This window comes from Lytechinus pictus, chromosome 14, assembly GCF_037042905.1.
Source record: "Lytechinus pictus isolate F3 Inbred chromosome 14, Lp3.0, whole genome shotgun sequence".
NCBI classification, from domain to species: domain Eukaryota; kingdom Metazoa; phylum Echinodermata; class Echinoidea; order Temnopleuroida; family Toxopneustidae; genus Lytechinus; species Lytechinus pictus.
Genome location: NC_087258.1, coordinates 16,441,249 through 16,466,305, shown reverse-complemented (window position 1 = coordinate 16,466,305; position 25,057 = coordinate 16,441,249). Strand labels below are relative to the sequence as shown.

The 25,057-nt window shown below is 38.6% G+C and overlaps 1 protein-coding gene across 1 annotated transcript in view; it reads right to left on the bottom strand.

Annotated features, from left to right (window-relative positions):
- Positions 1-20,659, bottom strand: part of LOC129276554 (general transcription factor IIH subunit 2-like) — a 31,328-nt gene extending 10,669 nt beyond the window's left edge. The window contains exons 1-11 of the mRNA XM_064109880.1: positions 20,550-20,659; positions 19,858-19,972; positions 14,615-16,704; positions 8,089-8,175; positions 6,342-6,392; positions 5,748-5,802; positions 4,999-5,104; positions 4,138-4,228; positions 3,498-3,585; positions 2,327-2,403; positions 1,534-1,564 (exon numbers count right to left, since the gene is read on the bottom strand). Of these exons, the coding sequence (XP_063965950.1) occupies positions 1,534-1,564; positions 2,327-2,403; positions 3,498-3,585; positions 4,138-4,228; positions 4,999-5,104; positions 5,748-5,802; positions 6,342-6,392; positions 8,089-8,175; positions 14,615-14,779 (751 nt within the window). The 5' untranslated portion in view covers positions 14,780-16,704; positions 19,858-19,972; positions 20,550-20,659. The remainder of the gene's footprint in view (positions 1-1,533; positions 1,565-2,326; positions 2,404-3,497; positions 3,586-4,137; positions 4,229-4,998; positions 5,105-5,747; positions 5,803-6,341; positions 6,393-8,088; positions 8,176-14,614; positions 16,705-19,857; positions 19,973-20,549) is intronic.
- Positions 20,660-25,057: the final 4,398 nt, after the last annotated feature.

Below are 25,057 nucleotides of genomic sequence, written 5' to 3'. Positions count from 1 at the left end.
TTTGAGATCGTTACCACAACTGGTATGTATCTTTAACACAATGGTAAAAAAGTTCCTGGAACAATAGGTTTTAAATAAACATCTACAATTTGTAGGAGTTAATCCCCGGGGGGGGGCACTCGACAAAAAAAGTGGTAGGGGTGTGCCGCGGGCGAGACAAAAAACGGGGGCCTTGGAGCGGGCTCATTGTAAAAAGGAGGGTCCTCGGAACGGGCTTCGGAACTAAAAATGTTTGTGAAAACGGGGGTCCTTGGAACGGGTCGCCTGCGTGCGAGTGCGTATGCATCCCTATGGAACGTACTTGCAGCTAGCCCGGCGGCACGACTGACGGGCGCGCTAGCGCAGAGGCGATGGTCGGACAGCGAGCTGCGGCCGCTTTTCACCAAAATTGCGACCGGAACGGCGTAACGGAAAATATGCGAAGCCCTGGAGCGGATTTTTTTTCTTCTTTTTTCTCGAGAAGAAGAAAATGCTATGCTCTGGAGCGGCTTTCTTTGTTCTTTTTCTCAACAAGACAAAAATGCTATGCCTCGGAACGGAAATTTGAGTGTAAAAATGGGGGTCCCCTCCGCGGCACATACCCACTATGCATTATATACTGAGTGCCCCCCCCCCCCCCCCCCCGGAGTTAATCTTATTTATGTTTTATAGGAGTTACCATTTCATATATCAAAAGTCAATTGAACATCACTCTCAATAAAAATTTATTCACACATTCATTTTCTTCAAGATATTTGCTACTCCTAATGCACTTATATGCTTTTCACACTGCACATATTTTCCTTAACCCTGGGAAATTGGAGGGGCTGGGTCTTAGCCCACCAATTTCCCAGGGGTTAAGCTTAGCCCACTTTGGTTTCACACTATGTTTTAGCAAAGTGGGCTAGCACGGTAAATAGTATGGTACTATCTGGCCCTTTAAAAAAGCAGGGTTAGCCAGCTTATTGCGGTTCTAGCACCACAACTGCGGTGCTAAGAGATGCAGTGTGAAACGAAAGTGGGCTACAGAAAAGTGGGGCTAAGCATTAGCCAATCACAGAAGTCAAAATTACATGTTAATCACACTCTGTGAGGCAAAATCATCAATATTCGTGAGCTGTGTGATAGTCCGGTGTTAAGGCATTAACCCCAGCTAAGCAGATAGTATGGGGTTTAGAAAGACAGTGTGAAACAAACAAAAAAGATCGTATGGGGTTAAGGATAGTCGGGGGTTAAGGAAATGCAGTGTGAAAAGCATATTAGTGACTAAAATTTCAAGATTTATCTTCAAAATTGTCCTTAAAAATTTAACATAGGATAGAGAGCAATAATTATACAAATACAAATACAAATAAGTCTTCAATAGTCAGCCTCTATAAGTCAAAAACTTGCGTAAGTCAAAGCGTTTTTTCACACCAGAATATATAAAGCATATCTAATTAAAATGTTATGGTAATCATTAACATTTTTAAGTTGACTTTTGGATTAGCCAAACAAATTTTGTTGTCTCAAAGAGAATCAGAAAATGCAGAATAGAGATCCATCTGTACTTACCCATTCTAATAGGTGATGGCTCTGTGTTGGCCTGTGTTCAGAAACATAAAATATCATTTAATTACTTTTCACACTCAAATAAAGAATAAGAAATACATCCAACTATATTAACATCCTTCAACAAGAGTTGAAATTCAGAACTGATGTCTCAAGAATGCAGGTCAATCTGAAAGACCATATGGGTCTACGAAATGGTTTCTTTGGGGGTGGGGTACCTGTGGGTGCGTCTTGGTCTTGTGGTCAAGGCTCTCGACTTTCAATCTGAAGGACGTGGGTTCAATTCCAAGCCATGACATGTTTTCCTTCAGCAAGAAATTTACCCACATTGTGCTGCACTCAACCCAGGTAGAGTAAATGGGTACCGGCAGGAAGTAATTCCTCAAAAAGCTGTGCGCACTGGAATCGGTAGACTAGCTTAGCCGGGGTAATATAGGAGCGCCTTGAGCACCTAGCAAGGTGGATACGTGCGCTATACAAATCCTATATTATTATTACACCAACAACATTTAAAAATTGATCCCTGATAGTATTCCAAATATAGGGAAGATAAAGGATTATTCTGCACTAAGGGGTTCATGTATGTATTACACTCGGAGCTATTTGTAATCATAGATTAAAAATTGAAGTCAGGATTTGCACAGACATTTTCAGAAAAAATGACAAATATCAAGATGAATCAAAATGTGATTTGTGATTGTGATATTATTGATCGATAACAGAAGATGCTTCACCATAATTTCCACCAAGAAGTTAGGATGATTTTAATGATTTTTATGATAAATGTGATATTTACCCTTGCAGGGGGAGGTATGGTATGTTCCATTAGAAGTTCTTTGAAATGAGTCTCATCAAGGATCACACCATATGTACCTATCAGGATAATGAAACAAATAAAAGAAAGAAATCACTTTCATTCACACAACCGTACATGTAGTTTGCAACATCAAAGAAAATGCGGTTACTTCCTTCAGGAGCAGAGGACAAAAGCATGTTTTATAAAATTATTCCACATGAGAAAAACAAACAGCTCACTTCAGACTTATGACTGAAGTAAAAACGTACACCACCAACATATTAATGGTCCTAATCTTTGAATCAAACAAAACTTAAATATTAATACTACTTCTGAAGTCAGCATTTGTGTAATGCATGATCAATTTGAGAGATTTTTGAACTACGAAAACGACTCCATTTTCAAGAAATTCTGTTCTGAAGGTTTACGACAGTACAAATGTAAGTAGACAAATGTTGGAATGTAACTCTGGTAATAAAACAGGCATAGTTTCATAGTATTAATGATGATAAGTGAAAGTAGTCGTAGTGAACGCTGATTTCATGAGAAAGTCAGTGAGTTCAAAGTTGTCACTTTATCATGGAGACTCTAGATCTGATTAAGTTACATTAGTAGAACTTATTGTAATCTAAGCTCCAAAATGATCACACTGAAAATAACCAACACAGAAAAGCATGTGTGACAATGTATTGTTATTGATTGGAAAAATACCCTGCATTTGGCTCAAATCCCATGCTTATTTTGCTAATTTCTCAGCAATTACACATCTTCCAGAATCCTTTGGCACATAAATTTTATTCATGTCAACAGACACATGTGTGGTCATTTTAAGTACGAACTCATTTTTAAAAATCATTACCACAACTGCCATTCATCTTAAAAAGCACGAAAAGGAGTTAGGGGGTGTTGCAAGAAAATATTTGCGATCAATTGCAAATATTCTGTTGCAATTTTACAACTGATAGATCAACGTTAGCTGTTGCAAATTAGATTACACTTCTTGTTTCAAGGAGCAAATTAGCAATCAATCACTAATGTGCAATTAACTTCAAGACATATGATTGATTTAGGGACCAAAATAGACTTGCGATTGATCACAGGTATCTTGCAACACCCCATAAGGGTTACAAGATGTTTTGTGAAACAGGTATTATAAACATGAATCACTTACCATGTGTAACTGTAGCTAGTTTTCGACACACTCTTACATCGGCTGCTAGACCAATGACAGAACAACGTATGCTATGATCCTTCATGGCCTAGGGGTTTAATCACATGAATTACAATGGAAATAAAAAATAGCATACAACAACGACAGAACAACATATGCTATGATCCTTCATGGCCTAGGGTTCAATCACATGAATTACAATGGAAATTATAGATATCATGCAGTGTCTCAGGTTTATCACAATATTTTTTAAATCAAATATTCACAAATTGTGGAAAAGAGAATATAGCAATGTGTTCATATAATAAGAGAATGATATGAAATATTGTCAAAAAGAGACACATTATAATGAAATGAACTGAAGGATTTCGCTGAAAATTCATGCCAGACATTCCAGACTCCTAAAAAATAGCATAAGATACCCACATCAGCTATTTTTTTTTCAAGTAATAAAACCATTTTTGGGGTATGTTAAAACATTATTTCACAAGTATATAACAGATCAATACTCCATTCTACCTTTAACCTATGCAAATATAATATAGCAGTTGACTTTGTTGGGGCATAGTTGAACAGCTGACCTGTACCAATGTGGATTGCATTTCAACAAATACTTATTGGTTAAACAGTTGTTTAATACCTGTATAGTATCATGAATGTTTCCAGGGTCACATGTAGTCAAACTCCCCATGATAACAAGTACCTCTCTGCTAGCATGACCAGGCATGTGTCTGAAAAGAATAAAAGAAATTAATATTTTCATTTTTTTAAATGCAAAGGAATCCCATCTCCAGGCCAGGTAGTAAAACTCAAACAATTCAGTGGATTCACAATACGGTGCGTCGTCTATCAGTTGCAGCGGACAGGCCGATATCCGCAATGTTTCATGGCAAAAAGTTGGCATTCGTTGCATGCTAGTGCATTCATACCATTATGCTGTGCTGGCCGACGCAGCTCAACTGGCTTGCATTTGCTGTTTACTTGGGTCCAGGTGGGAGAGAAATTTGCTGCATATTTCTTTGGAATAATTCAGACCATTTTCGTTGGATTCTTCCTCCGCTTTTGCCAAATCACTTTCATTTTTTAAGCATCACAGTACACTAGCACATTGTCTTACCTGCGCGCGATGTCGACCCTGAAGTTAGAAGTTTGGCCTGTTCACTGCAACCGAGAAATGGCGCACCATATTGTGAATCCACCGAATTGGTGCGTCATGTAAATAGGTTGACTTTTTTGTGATTCCTCATAATCCAGGAATCTTAATTGTTAATGTTTTTAAATGTTCAAACTATGCTACTGTTAAACCCTGATGAACAAGCGAATGGCAAAAAGGGTTAAAACATGAATCTGAACATGCTACAAATTTGCTTTTAGGTATATTTCATTAAAGAGACTTGCTTCTTTCTGACTCTTTCAATAAAACAAAATCTACAAGTTTAGAAGAACAGCAACTAAAAAAACTTTTCAGACAAAATTTCTCCCACGAGTGTTTGTAACTTACCTTAGGGTTGCAGCGGCCAACTCCAATGCGTTCTGTAGAGAAGGTTCTTTCACACATGGTTTATCACTACACTTCTCCAATGCAGTGATATGTCTCTGGGGATTCCCTGAAAGAAAGTCCAACAATATCTACTTTGTACCAAATGCAGTTAACAATGCAATACTAACATTTCATATGGCATATATGAACTCATACAAGTTTGTAGGAATTCAGTTTTAACCCTTTTTTTCATTTTAGCATAATTATTTAGTTGAGACATTATTTTGAGAAAATGTATTATGTAATGAGTGACAGGCATGCCATTTTCATTGAAAATGTACTGTGGACAGCCAAAATCCTTGGGAGGGGGGCAGAATCTGCCCCATCCGGATATGAGACAGCTCTAAATAACCCAGCTCTATTAGAGTTAAACAATCACTCAAGTTTTGTAAGAAATCTAGCTACTTTTCCATGAAGCTTGTTGTCCCAAACAAAAGCTGCTATTCTTTATCCAATTTGCTTTCAGCCAATCAAATAACAGGATTTGGGTAGCTTATCACAAATGTTGTGTAAACGTCATTGATAAAATAATAAATAACCAGCTTCATAAAAAAGGATTTAGGATAAGAAAAAGCTTTAAAATCTCTACATAAAAGATAATCAAACGGCATGAAATAAAAAAAGATAATAAGCATGAACCTTCGTCAGGTTTTTATCAGCAAAGTGTGAAAAAAGACAAAACTATACAAGAGAAGGGAATTATTTCTTACCTCCAAGTTCCGTCAATTTCTCTGCTCTCATATTACTGGTTGTGATGATTCCAACCTATAAGGGGGAGGAAGAAATATAAATTCCATGTAAAATATCTATTGAGCTTCCTCAGAGCTTTTCCCAACTGATAATAATTTAAAAATGGCCTAGAATTGCACGTAAGTACTATGATTACCTCTCATTTTGTTTCAAATTAGTGGCCAATATATATTAATTACAAGACATATACACATGTATGAATTCTAATAATAATAATATCTGGATTTATAAAGCGCTAATTGCCCGAGGATACAAATGGGCTGCAATTATTACCCCGCCTCAAGCATTGAGGAATTTCTTCCTACCTGGTACCCATTCACCTCACCGGGGTTGAGTGCAGCACAATGTGGGTAAATTTCTTGCTGAAGAAAAACAAGCCATGGCTGGGAATCGAACCCACGCCCCTCAGATTGAAAGACAAGAGTCACAACCACTAGACCATACCACCTCCACAATAAGATAAGAATAATAAGATATAACAATGTTCAATTTGTATTTTTTTTCACAAATATTGATTTCATTCCATTTCATTCATTACCCATATCATCTCTTACCTGACTTATAGGGTTCTGATCAAAATATTCCTCAATGAAATCCTCCAGCAACTGGAAAATAAACAAACAAATGTTATAAATCATTAATGAAATCAAATTGGATATGATTTTAAAGACAGGGGTTTCTAAAATGAAATTTAAAAAGATGCATTAGGAGAAGTAGGAAAGTGTCAGTGATAAACATTTCATTATTGGCATGATTAGAAGGGGTAAGTATTAAATTATTATATTTTTTCATGCAATGGCAATGATTATTCCAGGATGCCATCAGCTTCAGATTACAATATTTCAAGTTCAGTGTTGACCTTTCGGTGTTGGTGTTAGGTCAATTTTTACATGAGTATAACACCAAATATACAATGATGTAGGTCCTGAAAAGTCACTCACTAGGTGTTGAGTTGTCAATACTGTGATCTGTATCATTTGTGTGAACTTAGAATAGGTTTTGGAGCTAGGAAACGCAATCCTAATTGCTTTAGATTGCAATATTAGGGGATTTAAAGTTTAGTGTTGACCTTTTGGTGCTGGTGTTGGGTCAATTTTTTACACGAGTATAACACCAAACATAAAATGAAGATGGGCCTGATAGTCACTCACTACGTGTTGAGTTGTCAATATTGTGATCTGGATCATTTATGTAAACTCTGAATAGGTTTTGTAGCTGAAAAACGCAATCCAAATTGTGCTTCCAACACCAACACCGGACTTGAAATCCCCCATTGTGTTAAGTGAAGAGCACAGAAAAGCTACCACAGACTGTTACAGATTGCAATAATTGCTAACGAATGCCATGAAAATCACGAATCATGAAAAGTAACGACAGCAAGTTGCCAGAACTTATAACTTTGTGTGAATTTGGGCGCAATGTGCCCTTCATTATCTAGCAATTTTTGCGAATAAGGCATTGAAAATAGACACCCTAACTCCCCTTAATTTTACACCGGATTTACATCGATCTCAGAGACCACCTATGTTGGTGAAAAAATATCGGGAACCCGATAAATATCGGGAGAATCTCAGGCCTGTTTTATTCCTACAGGGAGGCTTGAACTAGACTGAATTTCGATTTCAGTAGTCCTACCACTATTCTGAACTCCGATCGCCAAGATTTCATTGGTTTGGATGTCCATATCAGCTGTTACTACAATTTCTTTGAAATACAGATCACAACTTAATGCATAGTTTGCACGGGGCTTTACATGGAACCATTGATATGATGTAAAATTAGTGGGACTCCATCGCTTTGATATTCTTTGTAGAGAGCAACTGAAAGATATTCGGTTTGGAGTTCATGCTGATGGGTACCATATCATCTTTCAAACAACAAATCAAGTCATATCTTTTTCCAAATAGCTATTTTTCTATTTTCATTTCTTTAATATGTATTTGTTTTGATGATTTTTGCTATCACTGTTTGGTTTGACTTGGCTAACCCATCTGGGGCCTGGTGGCCTCAAGTGCTATACTAGAGCTTCTGTGAATGTGCTGACCGGGCTTGTCCCCTAAATTGTTGGTGAACGAAGCAGCAAGCAAGAGGCCACCAGGCCTCATCTGGCGCAGTTGAGAACACCAATAGTTTAATTGTATACAATTTAATGTATACAATTCTATACTTTTTTGTTACTTAAGATTTACATTTATATTTTATTTCTGACAATTGTAAGCGCTGTGATACTTTTTGTGTATAGCGCATATAAATAACCGTTATTATTATTATTATTTGAATAATTCCATGAAAGTAACCTACCTTTGAACAGCAAGCTAATCTGTTAGGTTTCAGATCCTGATCTTCCATAGAACGTGAGCTGTCCAATAGGATGAAAAGATGACGCATCTGAAAGAAGGAACATTTCAAACGTATAATCAAAATGATTTAAAACATATATAAAGTACTTTATCCATGAGGTACAAATTATCAGGGTCCCGTAACACAAAGGTTAGTGATTAATCGTACGCTTGATTTTCACGATTGATTGTACATTGTAGCCAATGCAATCAATCGTATAAAAATGTTCTACGATCATTGCCAAGCTTTGTGTTACGGGCCCCTGGTCTTCAGGTGAAGACCCTAATGTCATTGGCAATTGAATTAACAAGTGGTGTTGACAGCCCAGGACAGGATCCCACTTTCAGGCTATAATACACATTTCACATTCAAGTCTAGTAGTCTGTAAATTCAGACCATGAATTTGCTCTTTCGACAGAAGGGATTGGCACCTGTATACTAACAAGTGGAATGCCTCTGGCGGTCTCACCTGCATGACGCGATTCAATATCGCAGCAGTGCTGACTTTGAAAACTACTATAAAATAATTCTTCACAAAAAACACTATTCATATAATGATACAATACTACGTTCATTGATATTTGACCTTGATCATATGACCTAAAACTTGTCAGTGATACTTGATTACCCCTATATCCACATTTTATACACTATATCTATACACTTTGAAAGTTATGACAGTAATCTAATTGGATCGTCGAAGACTACGAAATAACAGAGGCTAGGAAAGCCGCTTTAAATTGGATATAAGCTGAAGTTAGCAGACAAGTTTGCTGTCTGTTTACCTTTTAAGGTAATTTTGTTCAGAATATAGAAATTACTAAGTGGGAACGCAAAGTTGATTTAAAGGTATATATTTAAGCAGTTCACTTTGATTTATTGCAAATATGTATGCATGTATTTAAGTTAGTCTTTTTCAAGACGTTAAAGAAAATGGACAAATTTTAAACTGGTTTTTCTATCGAGGAAAACTCGGATATTTGTTTATATATATTCGTTCTATACACCTGATATGAATGATAATTAGATTTATATTCCTTATTGTTTAAAAGAGATGACAATTTTGGGAATATTATGAAAACATTTATTTTTGTCAAAGCATTGGACATATATTTATGATCCACTTCGTTTTCTTATGTTTATACAGATTGAAAAATACACGGTAGTGAGCCTGCCTAACTATCCAATTTAAAGCGGCTTTCCTAGCCTCTGTTATTTCGTAGTCTTTGACGATCCAACAATTCAATTTCTTTCATCTGGGAAGAGGTCTGATGGTCACCACAAGTAGTCTGCTGTCTGGATCTGACGACTCTTTACATCAGGGATCAGAAGTCTTTAAGAAATATGTCAGCCGAGAAGGTTAAGAATCTGCGCCTGCAGCGGAGAGGGGCAAAAGCCAAGTTGTCCAGGTTTGGAAAGGCCCTTCAGAGCTTGATCGATGGAGAGCGACCTGTTCCAGAAGTTCAGGAATCGTTTGCACAGTATGCTGGTGCTTTTGAGGATTTACAAAATAAGCATGACAGTTATTCGGAAGTGCTAGAGGATGACGAGGAATTTGAAAGAGAAGAGTTGTGGATGGAAGAGTGCCACAATTCATTTTTGAAGCTGCAGATCCTTGAAAGAGACTATTGCAAAGATAATGAGAGCCACAGAGAAGCACAGCAGCTCCAAGAGCATCATCTTAGAGCATCGACAAGCCATCAGAGCAACCAAAAAATTACACGGGGGCGGCGGGCGAATTCGCCCCGGAAAGTCCAAAAAGAGCCCCGGAAAAGGGCTAAAAACATTCACACAAGGGCGACTGCAAAACTCATAATCGCCCCCGTCAACTAGGCTTGGGAGCCAGCGCCGGGTAATCGAGTCTACCCGATTCTCTATGCCAGAGTCGGGGAGTCGACCCTGATCTCTGGAGACTCGAGTACCAAGCGGCGGCGGTTCTGAGATAAAGGGACTCAAGTCTTTGCCATGCTCTCTCATTCATGGACGAAAATCGGCCCCAGCGCCGACTCCAAGCACTGAGATAAAATAAATGTAGAATTTGGAGCCGAGGAGTCATATACTTCGAGCAGAACGTTTCTCTGCTTGTGTGCTTTAGGCTCAGTGTGACTGCATGTGGTATGGGGATGCATCGTGTGCATTGTGTGTAGTGTGTATTTCTGTGTGTGTGACTGTAAAATGCCAGTAGAGACCACGTGCGCATGTGTTGAGCGACACTTGTGATTGTATCATGAACTGGGATTTGTGTGTGGATTGTGTGAGAAGTTTGGTGAAGGTGTAAGATTTTGGGCGACTTGATAGATGATTGCCCCCCCCCTCCCATTTATCTAGCCCCATGTCGAGCTGCAGCCACCCATCTTGATCCTTCCCCCCAAAGCTTGTCTCTCCTCATTCCTTCTTTTCTTCCAAACTTTATTTCCCTATTATTCTTGTTAATTTCTCCTTTTACAAGTTGTAATTCACTACGAACTTCATTATAATTTTAATGAAGTGTTTATCACCTCTTGTTTGTTTTTAAATATTTTTATATCTCTGTTCAAAACAAGAGTCTCGTCTATCCCTTTAAAAAAAATCATGCTTTGATTTTTTTTCTTTCATTCTAGTCTTAAATGGGAGTCTTGCCTTATTGGAATATTGGCAAGAAGTTAATAAAAAAATGATGTTATTGTTCTGTCAGTAATAAAAGTAGAGATTCAACTATGGATATTTTTCAGTCATATTTCATTTAATCTTCGTTATTCTAATCCAAACATTCATTTTTTTTCAATGATGTATTTCACCTTTGGCCAGTTCGCCATTTTCTTAAGTGACTGAAAACGTAGACTAGCCCCTTAATTCAGGGACATCAACCCTCGGCAATTTGTTTACATAACTTTCTTTGTCTCCGTCATGTATTGCACAATCTTGAGAAGCACATGTTTGGAAATCTGATATTCTTGTGGTGGTGGTGGGGGGGGGGGGTACGAGATTGCCGCCCTTTTCATTCTGTTTTGGTTTGGCTGCCACATGGCCTCTCTCACTGTGTGGAGAAATTAGGTCAGGTAAAATTTGCAAAGACGTGGATAAGTTCATTTCAATTAGAGGCTGTGCAAGGCTAGGCATTCATGATGGATGATGGAAATTGCCAGTTTACGTTCTGGTAGGCCTTTTTGTCATGAATCTGTGTAACTGATACGAACGCTCAACAATTCAATGACCTTTATGACTTATATCATTATTTTGTATGAATAATTTTAAGTCTTTTTTAAAAAGTGTCATTTAAATAACTTTCAGTCAAATATGTACGAAGGATATTTGTTCAACTTCATAACATTTGCAGGTACCTATATTGTATGATAAAATAAATTACCTCAGAATTGTACAAATTCAGAACTTTCTTTTTCTTTTACATTGTCTTTAGACACGAATACAGATCTTTCTAGATTAATTTGACAAATGGGCTATAACACTAAATAGTAAACACGCAAAGCTCACGTCAACCAAGTATCAAACATTCAAACTTGGATTAATTCATGGAGGTTCTACCTCCATGATTTAATCTGAATAGGTCTGTATTAGGTCCATGAATCAACTCAGATATCGTTCAAGCATCAAAATCCATCTATCATCACAACACTAAAATCATAAACAATCACTTCGAAGAAACAATGCGAAGGTCAAACCAGGGAAGTGTTATACTTCCCTGGTATATGCTAGCTACCGTGTATATATATATACACACACACACACACAAACGCAAAAAAGCCGCGAAATAGCTCCAGAAATTGTAGCCCTGGAAAGTAGAAATTGTAGCCCTGGAAAGTGGAAAAAGAGCCCTGGAAAATGAAAAAGTAGCCCTGGAAAATTTTTAAGTTTCTCCAAAAAGAGCCCTGGAAAGAAAAAAAGTAATTTTTTGGTTGCATCAGAGTATGGAAACAACTTTATCAGCAGATGAACAGCAAGATCAGTCACCAAGACAGACAAATCAGCCTCCTGAAGCAGGAAGGAGAATGTCAGGATCTGTTTATAGGATGGAAAGGCCTAAACTTCCCACCTTTGATGGCAACATCCGTGATTACTGCATTTTCAAGGCAGATTTTTTACATGCTGTTGGCAGACAGTATGAGGATAGAGATGCCCTAATGATTCTGAGGTCATGTTTACAGAGCAAACCCTTGCAGTTGATTAAAGGAATTGGGCATAACTACCAAGCAGCATGGGAACAGTTGGACATGATATATGGAGATGAGCGCTTTGTTGCCGACGCTATAATCAATGACATCTCAAAAGTCAAACCACTCAAAAGCGGAGAAGATGAAAGATTTTGTGAGTTTGTGCATCTCGTTCGGAGGAGTTACAATACCCTCATGGAAATCAACCAGCCAGGAAATTTGAACAATAGCCATATGCTTGCCATAATGGAAAGGAAGCTAAGCCCGGAAGACCGACTGGTGTGGTTTAGGCATCAAGAGGCAAGTGGCAAGGCAAGCTTTGAAATGTTTCTGACATGGCTTACAGTTGAACTGAAGTCAAGGATGAGAGCTTCGGCCCCAGTCCGAAGTGATTCGAAGTCAAGTGGTGTACATCTAGTCGGGAAGACAGTAGCCAGCCAGGAAAACAAAGTCCAGAGGTTATTTCACAAATGCTGGCTCTGTGAAACATCATCACATTGGCTTGATCAGTGTCGTAAGTTTTTAGCCATGTCACAATCCGAGAGACTGAAGCTACTCAAGGATCATCATGCCTGTTTTAGCTGTCTAAAGAAGGCTGGTAAGGATCACAGAATGTCAAACTGTAAACGGAAACGTCGATGTAGTGAAACTACTGCCGGAGAACCATGCAAGTACTTCCACCACCCCCTCCTTCATGCTTCAACAGAGGTCCGAGGTGGAAATGTAGATGTCGCCTTTGCGGGCAACTCTGAGGCACTGTTACCCGTAGTTACAGCGGAGATCCTGGGGCAACAAGGAGCAGTCTGTAAGGGAAATGTGCTCTTAGACTCTGGAGCTCAAGTAAGCCTCATCAAGATGTCTGTTGCTAAGGAGATGAATCTGAAGGGAAGCAACATAAATATCACAATCACTAAGGTTGGTGGAGAGCAAGAGCAGATGGAAACCAAACAGTATCAGATAAAAGTGAGGTCCCTCTCTACCAATGCCATTCATTCTTTAGCAGCAGTGGCATTACCCTGTATCAGTGAAAATATTGCACAAGTGAAGATGAATGAAATTTCCAAGCAGTTTAATCTGAAGTCTGAGGATCTACGCAGAGGAAGTGGGTCAGTTCATCTTCTCATAGGTATTGACTACCCAAAGATGCATCTTGGTGAAACGAGAGAGAAGGGACAGTTAGCAGCCCGAAAATCCCCACTGGGCTGGGTCATCTTTGGTGCTCCCAAAAGAAGGAATGATAGGATGAATGTGCTGCATGTGAAGTTGACATCCCCAATTGACTTGACCGATTTCTGGAGCTCAGAATCTATGGGGGTGCAGTCTAGTTCCTGCCATTGTGAGCCAAGCCCTTTGAGCAAGCAGGAGAAGGTTGAGGAGCAGATTATCAGAGAGTCTAGTAGAAAGGTTGGAAACAAGTGGGAGATTGCTTATCCATGGAGAAAGGATCCCAACCTACTTCCTAACAATCGAGCACAAGCAGAGAAGGTACTGTGTTCGACTGAGAAAAGACTAGCTCGAAACCCAGACCATGCAGATGCATATAGAAAACAAATGAGGGAACTGATAGAGAATGGATTTGCACGAAAGTTAACAGAGAATGAAGTAGCTCAGTACGAGGGTCCTGTTCACTACATTTCCCACCACGCTGTTCTCCGGCCTGAGAAGAGAAGTACCCCTGTACGCATCGTCTTCAATTCGTCTTCATCATATCAGGGTCATTGCTTAAATGACTATTGGCTAAAGGGTCCAGATCTTCTCAATGATCTGCTTGGAGTATTGCTGAGATTCCGGATGTATGAAGTAGGATTTTGTGGTGACATTTCTAAGATGTATCACAGGGTCTCAATTCCTGAGAGAGATATGAATGTACATCGGTACCTGTGGCGAGATATGGAGACTGATAAAAAGCCAGATGTTTACATTATGAAAGTTGTTACATTTGGCGACAAGCCAGCACCAGCTATGGCCCAGTTGGCACTCAGGATGACAGCAGAAGCAGCAGAGGCTAGATATCCGAAAGCAGCACAGGTACTGAAGGAGAGTGTCTACATGGACGACATATGTGACTCGGTGAGAGATGTAGGCGAAGCAGAGCAGCTGACAAGTGAAATTGATCAAGTACTTTTGGAAGGTGGCTTTAAAGTTAAAGGCTGGACCAGCAACGAAGCTTTGAGAGGAGAAAGTAAGAAGGAAGGTAAAACAAAAATCCTCGAAGCCGCCTTGGAAGACAAAGTGCTGGGAATAGCATGGGACAACCAGCAAGATATGTTCTTCTACAAACTGAAGGACACAGTCAGCAGTTTTCCTAATGATGGAAAAGAAGAATCGAGTGTACTTACCAAAAGGAAGATTCTGAGTAGAATTGCACGAATATTTGATCCGATAGGATTTGCTGCCCCCTTTCTAGTTCGTGCAAAGATTGGAATGCAGCAGTTGTGGCAAAGAGGATATGATTGGGATGAACTTCTGCCTCCCGATCTACAGGAGTGGTGGGTGACATTCATGAAAGAGATGCAGGACTTGAATGATATCAAATATGAGAGATGCCTGACTCCACCAATGGCTGTTGGTCACCCTTCACTGTGCATATTTGCTGATGCATCTGAGGTAGCATTTGGAGTCTGTGTGTATTTGCAGTGGAAGCTGGAAAATGGTAAATATGCTGTTAGATTTGTAGTTGCCAAATCTCGAGTTGCTCCCCTGAAAAAGATGACTGTGCCTAGACTTGAACTTCAGGCGGCAGTAATGGCTTCAAGAGTCTACACAACAGTGATGAAAGAACTGAGTCTGAAGCCTGAAAAGATCATCTTCATGACTGATAGCATGATTGCCCTCTCCTGGATTCGAAGTGAGGGTAGGAGATTTAAGCCATTCGTCGCAGCAAGGATTGGAGAAATCCAAAGTTATACCAACCCTGCACAATGGAAGTATGTTCCCGGAGAGCTGAACCCAGCAGATGACGTCTCCAGGGGCCTGCCAGTAAGGAAGCTCTCAGAAAGATGGAAACAAGGACCTGCGTTCTTGTACAGATCTTACGAGGAATGGCCGTCAGAAAAGGCTATTCCAGAAGCAGAGACTGAGATTGAAGCAGAACGACGAAGGGTTAATCATATCTCAGTCAAGAACAATGATGTGATCGATGTCAAGAGATTCTCCAGCTGGAAAAAACTGATCCGAGTAACGGCTTATGTTTTAAAGTTCATCGACAAGCTCAAAGCTGTACTTCGGGCAAAGTCTAATGTCAATCTTGGAGATGGAAACGTATCGACAACTCAGTTGCAGAAAGCTGAACACTTTCTAATTAAGGAAGCCCAGAGTTCCTTGTATCAACGTGTACAGAATGGAGAATTCAAGACTCTCAGCCCTTTTATAGACAACGAGGGAATTATCAGAGTTGGAGGGCGATTAGACAAGGCTCTGATTTCTTATGAGCACAAACACCCTGCTCTGCTGCCACATGGAGCTTGGGTATCAGTGCTGATAACGAGACATATGCATCAGCTAGGACACGGAGGCGTGGCAGCTACTGCAGCGAAGGTTCGACGTCAATACTGGATCCTGAAAATTCATAAACTGGCTAAGACTGTAAAGTATAGGTGTGTGATTTGCCGACGCATGGAGCATCAGGTTGAGTCACAAGTCATGTCTGATCTACCAGATGAGAGAGTTGCCCCATATACACCACCGTTTCACTTCTCATCTGTCGACTATTTTGGACCGATATCAGTCAAAATTGGAAGGAACAAGACCGCCAAGCACTATGGGGTCCTCTTCACCTGCCTGAATACAAGAGCGGTACATCTTGAAGTGGCCGTTGATTGCTCATCCATGGAGTTCATGCAGGTACTACGAAGATTCTTTGCTGTGCGGGGTCAGCCTGCATTACTGCTAAGTGACAACGGTACACAATTCGTAGGGGCAGAAAGAGAGTTACGGGAGATGGTGAGAGGTTGGAGCTATGAGGAGTTAAAGGACTTCTGCGCCGAGAGAGGAACGACATGGAAGTTCACCACTCCATCTGCACCACATCACAATGGATGTGCTGAAGCGTTAGTTAAAAGTTGCAAGATCGCCTTGAAGAAAGCAGTCGGGGATCAACTGGTCACACCCTTTGAGTTGCATACATGTCTCCAAGAGGTCGCAAATCTCGTCAACCAGCGCCCTATCGGAAGAACTCCGAATGATCCCGATGATGGAGCATATCTGTGTCCAAACGATCTTTTGCTTGGTAGATCTTCGAGCGCAGTCCCTCAAGGACCCTTCAGAGAGACGAAGAACCCGAGACATCGCTTTGAGTTTGTCCAGCGAATCGTCGACGCGTACTGGAAGAGTTGGATGCGTGACGTCTTTCCACTACTGGTGCCACGACGAAAATGGAACAGTGACAGAAGGAACGTCCGAATCGATGACGTGGTTATACTCTCTGACCCTAATGCAGTTCGAGGAAAGTGGACATTGGGTAAAGTTATCCAAGTGTATCCTGGGACTGATGGGAAAGTTCGAACAGTTAAAGTACAATCTAAAGGTACTGATTATAAGCGGCCGATTTCGAAGATTGTTGTAATATATCCGGCAGAAGGGTATGAGGAGTAGACAATATGGAGTTCATAAATTGTGTTTTGGTTTTTCAATGCCATTGAGGAAAGAAAGTTGCTTGTGATACTCCTGAATTTTATGTCGGTGCAAAATTTGAATTTTTGAAAGAAAGTTGCTTTTGATACTCCTGAATTTTATGTCGGTGCAAAACTTGAATATTTTTCATCTGGTCTGTAAACAAAAATAAAATAAAATAATAATTACAGAATTCATTCAGTCAGGAGAATTTTAGCTCTTTTCCGCTACTGTTGGCGGGGGGAGGATGGTTTGCTGAACAAACCTTAAAATTATGAATTTGTCTTTTTCTTTCACATTTTTATTATATGTATTTTCAAGGCTTAATTTGTCACTTTGGTGCTACCCTGAAGCTTTCGTAAGTAATGTAATTCTGCTCATGAATATGCATTTCGCAGATGCCACGTTGTTAGTTTGCAGAGAACAGGGAGAAGGGATGCTTGAAAATGAAATTATCTTGTTTTACTTGATGTTGACTGGGAAATGCCGCCCAAGAAGTAAGTTTGATGACAGAAATGTTATATTTTTTGGAGGTGCTAAAAGCTAGAGATATTTTTCAGTGAATGAGCAGAAAAAGTGCATTAAAAATCGTATGCAGATACTTGAACTGTAATGAACACGCAGTATGTGTAATGAACGCCATAGATTGTGTAATGTACAATCAGTGGATGTGAAATGAACGCGATTAGCTATGCACACTTAATTAGGAGGTTAGTTGTACTTTATGAGAAGAGTGAAGTTGTGAAACTAAATAAAAGCTTTTAATGGATTTGTTAGATTATTTCAAGAAAAGTAAAGTAGTATGAGTTAAAGGAAAATTAAGCTTATGAAATGAACAAAGGTGAATTTTAGGAGTTTGATGGGCACGAATCGTGCGTGTATGGGCGTGGTCTTTAAATTGCATGATTTGTTTACATTTAATTATATTCAGTCAGATATATTTGAGTAAACATTTATAAAGCACTTTAAGAATTTGTGCGTTTGTAACCAAAATAATTTTGACTTGTTAAGACAATTTTTGGTCAGAAGTTTTTCATACGAACGAGGCTTAATTATGTGCAAGGTCATGTCAGGGTCACTCGTTCCGTTTTTCGCACATTCAATTTTAGTGTGCAACCGCTAGCTAAAGAAAGCTTTCGGTCTATATTTTAGATTTTTCTGATAATGTCAAAATTGGGATAAATAATAATGAAACACCTTGGTAATTTATTTCTTACCGGACTTATTTGGATATAAGCTGAAGTTAGCAGACAAGTTTGCTGTCTGTTTACCTTTTAAGGTAATTTTGTTCAGAATATAGAAATTACTAAGTGGGAACGCAAAGTTGATTTAAAGGTATATATTTAAGCAGTTCACTTTGATTTATTGCAAATATGTATGGATGTATTTAAGTTAGTCTTTTTCAAGACGTTAAAGAAAATGGACAAATTTTAAACTGGTTTTTCTATCGAGGAAAACTCGGATATTTGTTTATATATATTCGTTCTATACACCTGATATGAATGATAATTAGATTTATATTCCTTATTGTTTAAAAGAGATGACAATTTTGGGAATATTATGAAAACATTTATTTTTGTCAAAGCATTGGACATATATTTATGATCCACTTCGTTTTCTTATGTTTATACAGATTGAAAAATACACGGTAGTGAGCCTGCCTAACTATCCAATTTAAAGCGGCTTTCCTAGCCTCTGTTATTTCGTAGTCTTCGACGATCCACTAATAATTACCTCTAAAATGGCCAAAGTTCAATGACCTTTGACTTTCGTCATGTGACCTGAAACTCGCACAAGATGTTCAGTGATACTTGATGACTCTTATGTCCAAGTTTCATGAATCAGATCCATAAACTTTCAAAGTTATGATGGTAATTCAACAGATACCCCCAATTTGGCCAAAGTTCATTGACCCTAGACCTTTGACCTTGGTCATGTGACCTGAAACTCATACAGGATGTACAGTAATACTTGATTAACCTTATGGCCAAGTTTCATGAACTAGGTCCATATACTTTTTAAGTTATGCTGTCATTTCAAAAACCTAACCTTCGGTTAAGATTTGGTGTTGAAGCCGCCACCGCCGTCGGAAAAGTGGCGCCTATAGTCTTACTCTGCTTCGCAGGTGAGACAAAAATCATTATGGAATAACATAAGAATGAATTTCCTTATTACAAGTATAAACACACATAAAATGAATGACCAGTACATCAAAACAACTAAAGTCTGTATGACTTCTGGGGGGTGTTTCACAAAGATTTAAGTATGACTTGGTATGATTTAAGTATCACTTAAATACCGACGCGTACAAGATATGCAACGCGCAATCTTATTGATCAAAACGTAGTAGTGCGCGTCCTCTTCGCATGATCTGACCAATGTGTTCATGCCTTTTATACCGCACGCAACGAGGCATTTAAGTGCGAATCTAGTCATACTTAAATCTTTGTGAAACATTCCCCAGGCTTTACCAAGGTGAGTCAGACATTACAGGGTGTACTAGTATCTTCCAGTATTTTTGTCTTAGCTTTCTAGATGATATCATTCAAAGTAGCCTGAAGGGTGTAGGGATGATAAACAATTCCAACATCAAAGCCACCGGGTGAGTACTTCATGAAGACTTTACCCAGGACTGGAACATGTTCTTAAGAGCCAAGTCTGCTACATAGGGACATCATTTAGCACAAGAAAGGGTCACCATTCGTGCGTAAAGTCATTCGTAACTTACGAATAGCTTTATAAAACACCCAACAGACTCTGCAACAAATTCTATGACCTCTGGACTCACCACACCAAACCTGACATTACTGGGCCTAACTTCCAGTATTTCCATATGCACTATAGATGACATTCACAGTAGCATGACGAGAATAGAGATGATGAACAATACAAAAAAACCACCACCACCAGAAACTTGACAGGATACAACAAAATTAATCTGTGAAACAAACTGTACGACCTCTGGACTTACCATACCAAGCCTGACATTACTGGGTTTATCTTCCAGCCTCCTCCTCTTAGCTCTCTGGATGATGTCATCCACAGTGGCCTGAAGCGACCCTTCTTCATCCTCTTGGAGTGCTTCCCTGTAATTGTACCAAGGATCGATAATGTCATAATCCTACAACGATTGCATTAAAGTCAATTTCAAAACAACTTTTCACTAATTTACATTATAATTGTTAAACAAACTCATTTTAGTATCAATTCTCAACTTAATTTCATTGAAAAGGGATTTGCAAATATGATTACTAACTCATGTAGGATTATGACATCATTGGCATCTGGATTCATTCATTGCAGTCCCGCCTTACTTTGACGCAAATCAAAATTGACATCACTGCAAAGAATATCTCCTGATGATCCAAGCGAGAAGACATACTACATACATATGGTATCAAATTATTTGGGAGAAAATACTCTTTCCAGCCCTATATAATGATAATGCATTTATGACATATTTTTTCTTAAATTGGAGATTTGTGAGGTGTCAAGTTTTTTTTTACTCACACGGTATCATGAATTTTACACAAAAAAATCATAGACTTCATCACAATTTAAAAATAGAATCAGAGCAAGTGAACACAAATAATTTTTGTCAAAATTTTCAAGTATAATTTCCAATCTATTAGGCCTATATCAACTTTTTAATTTTCAGCTTACCAAGTTCTCTCATAATCTCCCTCCCACGTATATCCTTTCTCAGGTTCATCATCTGCCATGGCGTTGATAGAGGTTTCCTGTAAGTGAAGAACTCGACACACCAACCACTCTGAAATTGAAAAAAAAAAACCCTGATCATTCCAAAGCATGCGGCAGCTGGACTCAAATTTAATGTCGATCCCGATCCCTGATATGGCTGAAATTCAGGTTTAGGGATCGATAAGATAGATATTTGGCAAAAAAGTCTGACAAAATTTGAGCTGAAATTATTTTATTTGCATCGCCAGATCGGCCGGTGCGAAACTGCATTAGCACTCTAAACTTGTCATTGACATAAGAACGTCCAAAATATACACTAGGTTGGCCTAGAATCTTGTACTAGCACAATTAGCTACCCATGCGCATCAATTGTCTCTGTATTTACCTGCATGTACGTACGTCATCACTATCGAGTCAAAGGTCATGTCATTGTGCTAACATGTGGAAACTGCAAACGAGGAAACCTTCTGGGAAGAAAATTTCGAATTTTCACCTTATCTATTTGTCCTTTTTTTTTAAGGCACTCACGTGCATTTAGAGTATAAAGGCTTACGAAATGGAAAAATTACATGTTTTTCCATCAATTATTGTGGCAAAGACGGATTTCCTAGGGAAATCCATCTTTGTTTTGATGTCTCGCTGAGGACCGTAGGGGCAGGGTGTCAAGGCTCCGTGATGTAAGTATAGTAATTGTCAAATTATATTAAAAGACATCATCACGGGTTCCTCAAGGCCATTACAGCTAATCACCATATACAAGGCTCCACATTAACTTTTTTTGGTGGTGGCCTGTTCGGGCCACCAAAACCTTCAAATAATTTTTTTTGGTGGCCCGATATTAAAGTTTGGTGGCCCGAAAAATATAAAGAAAAACATTAAAAATGAATTAACGGGTATAAATGGTTTAACCACTGTCAAAGAAATGAAAGAAAATAATAAGACGGCAAAAAAAGTGTGAGAAAATTCCTTCCCTAAATTTGCCAAAATGTTGGAAAAATTCACATTTCATATTAATTAAATGCCTTCCCAAAGTATTTACTTTCTCAAGAGTTGTTTAAGAAGTCATTTATAAACAAGAAAGAAAGTAACTGTCTGTTTATTTTTGGCTAGAAAAGACCGGAAAAGACACAGCTTCGAAAGAAACCAAGTAACAACATACATACAAATGCACATGTGGGACTGTGATGTACTCACCTATGTGTTTTTATGTGTATTATTTTCATTTGGAAATCGGTCTTTTTTAGTCAAAAGAGAGGTCATGATTCCTCTTTTTAATGCTTGCAAATAATCAGGATACACCAGATTTTAGCAAAAAGGTCTGTAGAAGGGCATTACATTGGTGTAAAATGTGACTTTGACTTGGATTTTCACAGTTCTATGGAAGATTTCTTAGCAGCAACATTTCGTATTGCAGCTCCCCGAGTCTGAATAGGCTGCTAACGCACAGCTGCCTCAAGCATGCAAAGCTCACGCCAGCCGGCCGGCTGGATAAAAGCTACTTAATGTTATAGCGGTAGGCCAACTTTGTGTGTGTGTGTTTGTGTGTACATGTAGATCAACAAAAAGGGCGCATGACGATATGGCTTGCAATTTGAACTGTAGAAAGTTGATAAATGCGTGCAAAATTGGGAGAAATATTGCGCTATTCTGAAAATTATTGGGCCACCAAAACTTAATATTTTTTCAATAATGGTTGCCCGAGGTGAATTTCTGGTGGCCCCGGGCCACCGCTAATGTCGAGCCTTGCCATATAACTTGTCTCTTAAGGACGTTCCACAGTAAAAATGAAGTCCATGTCATTTTCACCAAATTTTGCAGAGAGTTACTTTGGTATCTATGTATTATGAAATAGCAAAAAATAATATAGGTTCATGGGCTTATTTTTTTTCTACGGGTCTTCAAAGTCGCCGTATTTGAATGATATGCAATCTTGCGCAATCAAGAGAATTATGCCTCTCTTAGACCTCACGAATTCACCAAATGAGTTTAAATCATCTTTACTCAGTGGATACCGCATCAAACTTCATCAAATTTTCAAGATATATAACAAAGTGTATACTAAAGTAAGAAAAAGTCTTTTAATTGGTAAAGCTATATGCATTTGGAGTCAGCAGCGCCCTCATTTGGCAAGAATGGTGCAAAAACTCGGAAAAAACAAATCTTCAAAACGTGAATCTACTCAAAAATTAAAAAAGTATTTTGTAAGCTGCACTTTTTTCAAAATCCATGTCATTTTCATCAAATTAGGCTAAATTGTAGAGGAATGCATATCAAAGGTGAAGGGAATTTAAAAATATGGGGCCCATGTGCTCGTTTTTAACTATGAGTGTCCAAAGTGATGCGAGTTGGCATGAAAATCGCCCAAAATGCGCCCAAAACGTGCAAAAGTCTAATAATGCCGTCTAAAATACGAATGGTTCCGTAGTTTTGCCCCTAAACATTCAAAATCCATGTCATTTTCATCATACTCTCCAGATTTGTAGAAAAATATATTCTAAAGACATTAAAATATTAAAAATATGGGGTCCATGAGCTTGTTTTTAAACTATTGGTGTCCAAAGTGTGACAAGTTGGCTTGAAAATCGCCTAAAAAGCGCCGAAAACATGCAAAAGTCTCTTAATACCCTCTAAAATGCAAATGGTTCCATATTTCGCTCCCAAACATTTAAAATCCATGTCATTTTCATCATACTCTCTAGATTTGTAGAGGAATATATTCTAAAGGCATTAAAATATTAAAAATATGGGGCCCATGTGCTCGTTTTTTAACTATTAGTGTCTAAACGGTTGCGAGTTGGCTTGAAACAGCCCCAAATGCGCCGAAAACAAGCAAAAGTCTCATAATATCGTCCGAAATGTCTAAAATACGAATGATTCCTTAGTGCTAGCTGCTCCCAAACACTCAAAATCCATGTCATTTTCATCATACTCTCTAGATTAGTAGAGAAATATATTCTGAAGAAGTTAAGACATTTAAACTATGGGGTCCATGTGCTCGTTTTTAAACTACCAGTGTCTAAACGGTTGCGAGTTGGCTTGAAACAGCCCAAAATGCGCCAAAAACAAGCAAAAGTCTCATAATACCGTCCGAAATGTCTAAAATACGAATGATTCCTTAGTGCTGCTCCCAAACACTCAAAATCCATGTCATTTTCATTATACTCTCTAGATTTGCAGAGGAATATATTCTGATGACGTTAAAATATTAAAAACATGGGGTCCATGTGCTCGTTTTTAAACTATCAGTGTCGAAACTGTTGCGAGTTGGCTTGAAACAGCCCAAAATGCGCCGAAAACAAGCAAAAGTCTGTTAATACCGTCTAAAATGCGAGTGGTTCCGTAGTCTAGCTCCCAAACATTGAAAATCCATGTCATTTTCATCATACTTTGCACATAGATACTTTAGCACCTGAATATTCCAAATATGCAAAAATTAACATGGGTCCATGTGCTTGATTTTTTGCTATAGAGCTTCAAACTTACCCAAAATGGATGATGTTCTTAAGAATTGCGCATCCAAAAGAATTTGGCATTTTTAGACCTCACGAGATCACAACAATGAGTTTAAAGCCCTATTAGTCAGTCAAAATCCATGAAAATTTCATCAAATTTGCAATATGATTAAAGGAGAACTATATTGATTATGAATGTGGTCTTATTATATGTCAATGGAAAGGTAATGATGTGGGGATTATCAGTGGGTCATTCAGAAATAACGAAAATAATACATAGGGTGAAAATCGCCGATTAAAAAACGCTCAAAATGCCTCTCCGAAATATGCCTCGCATCGGTCTCTGAATTGACTTGAATTTGATGACGTCACTTTCTGTACGAGATGCGTGATTGGCTCTCCCACGTGAAGCTCCACTTGCATGCAAAACCTGTTGCGAGGGTACGTTTTCTCCACACTTTCACTGAATACTTCGATCACGAAATGAAAGAAAACCCAGAATTTTATCTAGATTTGGATTTTCAAATTGATGATTTTGAAGATGAAGAGAATGATGATGAAATGAACAACAAAGTGACGTAGTTGGAGGTAAATTGGGGGAATTACGCCGATGATGATGAGTCGGACAATTCAACTAATTGCAACACGATCACATGCCGATTCGCTACCTAACTCATGCAGTTGCTAAGTGCTAGCTACACCGCGCGGGCCAAATTGAATTCATGAAAATGAATTACCACACTGTCCAGACAGAGTCTCTTACCTCTGTGACTATGAAGAAGGAAAATAATGATAAAACTGTATTTAAAAATAAGTGAATGTAATCCGAACCTGAAGGCAACTCAACGAATAGCAGCAGACGATATGCACCGACGATGAACTTCATGTGGCTGGGATAGATTGTCACTCGTTCTGTTAGATGTAATTTTTATCTCATTAATTTGACAAAATTACGGAACTCGGGGAATTATTTATCTATATAAAAATATAGTAACATCTCGTATTATTTTTTAAATT